Below are 4,805 nucleotides of genomic sequence, written 5' to 3'. Positions count from 1 at the left end.
TGCCACGCACCAGCCACCAGAGATGGGAAATCCACCCCCAAAGAGAGGAGGGGCAGTAGCTGGCTTCTGATGGCAGCCCACATGCCTGAAACAGAGTTTTAGCACAGGTAAAGTTGTGGGGGCTGTAAGAGATGCATGGGCAGGGGCACCCCATACCTGCCTGCCGTGCCTGGCATAGCAGCCCCTCCACCAACCCACAAGGCCTGCTCTCCCATGTGACCAACCCACTGTGCTGTGGATTAATTTAGTGGCAGGGAAGCTCAGGCTTTGCAAATGAAACCCATTTACCAGCCCTGGCCTTGGGCAAGTCACATAACCTCCCTGCACCTTATCTGGAAAAAGAACAGAGTGACCCAAGCATGTCAAACTCAAAGGCTAACATGGGCCAAATAAACAAGGTTTAAGTTTATGTGGGCCACAAAAAAAACAAAAGCTTCAATTTTCATAGAAACGTAGGTTTATTTCAATAGAGACATGCTAAATACAAAGGGCTGAAATAAATGAGTAATCATCTATACTAATAAAAGGGTAATATGCTAATTAGACCAGATAGACCGGACATCTTCTGGTTGTCTGGTCCTCCTTCTGACAAAGTCATGGTGGTGGGGGCTGAGGCAGAGGCGGTTAGGGGCGATCAGGCCAGCAGGGGAGGGCAGTTAGGGGGGATCAGGCAGGCAGGCAAGTGAGCAGTTAGGAGCCAGCAGTCCCAGATTGCGAGAGGGATGTCCCAGATTGGAGAGGGTGCAGGCCGGGCTGAGGGACCACCCCTCCCCCCCCGCAGGAATTTCGTGCACCAGGCTTCTAGTTAACATAAAATAATAGGACATTAACTTACTAGACACTGCATAACTGCACAAATTAATAAGTGTAACACAAATAAACATATTTTTCGTGTTCTCCGAAAGTGAAATATTTCCTGTTGCGCACACCAAACAAATCAGTCCAGAACTAATGATTTGGCAATCAGCTGCTAAAATATTTGCTGCTAGTATTAGTGGAGAGAAATAGTGCACCTGTACATAAGGTGCGTAAGGGAAATGAATGCAACATGATTATAGTAATCAGTCATTAGCGAACGTTGTAGTTCATAATGAATAATTATGTGTAACAGGATATTACAAAAATTAATACAAAATTAATTACAAAATTTTTATTAAAATGTTTCCTACATACTGTTATATTGGCTGGGCCGCATGCGGTCCACTGGCCACGAGTGTGACCAATAGGAGCCTGGCAGGATCCTGGGAGGACCGCATGGAATCATTGAAGGTGTCCTGAGGGGCAGACGGCGGGTGGTCTGTGTGCATTGGCCCCTCTGTCCTCCTGCCCTGTGATCTTCGGGTCTGAGGCCACACTTGTTCCCAGGACACCTTCACGCAGTGGGGTGCAGTTTGGGACAATGCCTGGGGAGCACTGGCTGCTTCATGGGTGTGAGAAGGAGGGAATTGAAGATGGGAGAGACTTGCTCCCGGTGCGATAGACGTGGGTCCTTGAAACCCCAAGGAACAGGCAGATGTCGGTCTAGCTAGCTTGTCCTCACATGGACAGAGCTGTTAGTGCATGAGCATCTTGGATTTTTCTAGATTCCTGTGTGTAACTGAAGTAATAAGCACAACCACAGACTAGGATGTCTAAAATCTGGGTGAACTCTAAAGCGAATTATTTGTCTGCATGTCCAATTTCTCTGGGTAGCCCGGGCAGTGTGAGATGGGTCACTAAAATCTTCCTCCTCTTCCACCGACTTCTGTTGTCAGTGGCATGTTGGGGTTTACCGGGCAGACTCGTCTCCCACTCACTCTGACCCCGCCTTCCCCTTCCTCCCCCAGACTACTGGTGCCTGGACGACCTGTACCGAGAGATGGTGAAGCACTACGTGGAAGTGCTCGAGAAGCTTCCAGATCATCGAGCAGACCCCGCTACCATTGACGGCTGCTCGCAGCTGAAGCCGGATAACTATCTCCTTGCCTGGCACACGCCTTTCAACGAGAAGGGTGAGGGAAGGCTTGCTTCCGCTTCTAAAGCCGCATCTAAAGAACCGCCCCGGGCCCTGGCCGTCTGTCTGCCCACTAGCCGGCCACCTGGCCGCTTTGTGCGGGTTGGGAGGGATTTGCCAGGATTTGTAGGGCAGCGTGCCGCCTGGGGAGCCAGCTTGCGGCATGGGCGTCTATTTAGAGGACGCCAGCTTCCCCGGCAGTTTTGCCACCCATCCCTGGTTTATTTTAAGAAATATTTTCCACTGGTTTCTCGTTAAGTTTGTAAAAAATTTTTTGCTAAAACATCAAGGGAAACATACACCACCTGCATACATGTCTGTCTGTGCGAAGACGTCGTGTGTTTGTGGGGGATGTAGTTAGGTAGCCACAGTCTCTGCCTCCAGGGCCTCGGCTCCTGGGGTTCTGGACCTGCCCCTCTGGGTTTATACTGAAGGTGGGACCTGCCCCTCTGGGTTTATACTGAAGGTGGGACCTGCCCCTCTGGGTTTATACTGAAGGTGGGACCTGCCCCTCTGGGTTTATACTGAAGGTGGGACCTGCCCCTCTGGGTTTATACTGAAGGTGGGACCTGCCCCTCTGGGTTTATACTGAAGGTGGGACCTGCCCCTCTGGGTTTATACTGAAGGTGGGACCTGCCCCTCTGGGTTTATACTGAAGGTGGGACCTGCCCCTCTGGGTTTATACTGAAGGTGGGACCTGCCCCTCTGGGTTTATACTGAAGGTGGGACCTGCCCCTCTGGGTTTATACTGAAGGTGGGACCTGCCCCTCTGGGTTTATACTGAAGGTGGGACCTGCCCCTCTGGGTTTATACTGAAGGTGGGACCTGCCCCTCTGGGTTTATACTGAAGGTGGGACCTGCCCCTCTGGGTTTATACTGAAGGTGGGACCTGCCCCTCTGGGTTTATACTGAAGGTGGGACCTGCCCCTCTGGGTTTATACTGAAGGTGGGACCTGCCCCTCTGGGTTTATACTGAAGGTGGGACCTGCCCCTCTGGGTTTATACTGAAGGTGGGACCTGCCCCTCTGGGTTTATACTGAAGGTGGGACCTGCCCCTCTGGGTTTATACTGAAGGTGGGACCTGCCCCTCTGGGTTTATACTGAAGGTGGGACCTGCCCCTCTGGGTTTATACTGAAGGTGGGACCTGCCCCTCTGGGTTTATACTGAAGGTGGGACCTGCCCCTCTGGGTTTATACTGAAGGTGGGACCTGCCCCTCTGGGTTTATACTGAAGGTGGGACCTGCCCCTCTGGGTTTATACTGAAGGTGGGACCTGCCCCTCTGGGTTTATACTGAAGGTGGGACCTGCCCCTCTTGGGAAAATGTCTTGAAAGAAAATCATTAACTATTAACAGGCATTTAGACTTGTAAAATGTGCACATCAAGTGCAGTGTTACAATTTGGCTCATATCTAAAAGGGAACTAACAAACAGCAGTGGATCTACTTCTTAAAACAGAATATAGGTTTATTTTATGCCAGTAATGTACAGCAACATATACAAAAATATGATTTCTTGGGATATAAGCCCTTATCACTTGATTGAATGCAAGGTTTATAAGTTATGTCTAAGCAGACCTATGGCGCAACAGCACAAAGGCAGGGAGTAAGGAGATGGAGGTGCGCAGTGTAAGGTTCTAATAGGAGGCATGGAACGATACAAAATCACGCAAAGGCAGACTGTTCTAGGTTAAAAATCTGTAACAGCACAAAGGCAGGGAGTAAGGAGATGGAGTGCGCAGCGTAAGGTTCTAATAGGAGGCGTGGAACGATACAAAATCACGCAAAGGCAGCCTGTTCTAGGTTAAAAATCTGGACCAGCGGTCGCCAACTTTTCGGACCTCACGGACCACCAGTGGTCCATGGACCACCGGTTGTTGACCCCTGATCTAGACTATGAGCCCAAAGCAACCACCAAAATAAGAAAATAGTTATAACTAGTAAGCTGACAAAAGAGGTGAAATGGAACCATTTTAACAATATTTGGTGGGGAAGCAGAAATCGTGAGGCCCCTGCCGTCCCTCGGCTTGCCCAATCAGCACCCCCGACCTGGAGACCAGGTGAAGAGCTGTCACTCGACTCAAAATTCTTTTCCTTAATAAGAGAAGTCTTTCCCTGTTTGGGTTCACAGTGAACGACCTGTACTGCTTAAGCGTGAGCATCATATGGCACACAACCAGCCCACCAGCACATCAGCCCTGTGGGCAGAGAATGAGGTTTTACCTGCAGCATGAGAGTGCATGCAGTCCGCTGCCCTGCCTTGCTTCAGGGACCCACCAGCCCTGGGAGACAGAGCGTGCTACCAATTTGGGTCTTGCTGTGTGTCTTCTCCTTTCTGTTCCAACCCAGGCCCATGTGTTGAGTCCTCTTTGGTGACTCTGAACCCGTTGACAGCACAGTAGGAGTAGGTCTGTAGGCTTCTCCCTATAGTGGTGGCACTGTTATGGTCTTTACCATCCTCCACACAGTGGTCATCTTTAACTGGGATTGGTAAGGGAATCGTCAATAATATTCAATACAAAAAATGCAGAAAAAGAGAGAAAGGGGTACAAATAACAGATCGGACAAATAGAAAATAAATAACAAGATGATAGACTTAAACCTAACCATATCACTAATCACATCAAATATAGGTGTTCTAAAGACCCCAAATAAAAGGCAGAGATTCAGAGGGAATAAAGAAGTAAGTCCCAACTATGTTATGCTTATAAAAATGCACTTTAAATATAAAGACACACATAGGTTAGATGAAAAAGGATCTATGTAACATTAATCAAAGGAAAGCTGGAGTGATTCTATTAATAGTGCATAAAG

The 4,805-nt window shown here is 49.0% G+C and overlaps 1 protein-coding gene across 1 annotated transcript in view; it reads left to right on the top strand.

The window, feature by feature from the left end:
- Positions 1–4,805, top strand: part of ADPRHL1 (ADP-ribosylhydrolase like 1) — a 22,454-nt gene that overhangs the window by 4,155 nt on the left and 13,494 nt on the right. The window contains exon 2 of the mRNA XM_006769296.2: positions 1,827–1,991. Within this exon, the coding sequence (XP_006769359.1) occupies positions 1,827–1,991 (165 nt within the window). The remainder of the gene's footprint in view (positions 1–1,826; positions 1,992–4,805) is intronic.

This window comes from Myotis davidii, unplaced genomic scaffold (assembly GCF_000327345.1).
Source record: "Myotis davidii unplaced genomic scaffold, ASM32734v1 scaffold444, whole genome shotgun sequence".
In the NCBI taxonomy this organism is placed as follows: Eukaryota; Metazoa; Chordata; class Mammalia; order Chiroptera; family Vespertilionidae; genus Myotis; species Myotis davidii.
Note: the sequence above shows the minus strand (reverse complement) of the source record. Positions and strands in the feature narration are given on the sequence as shown.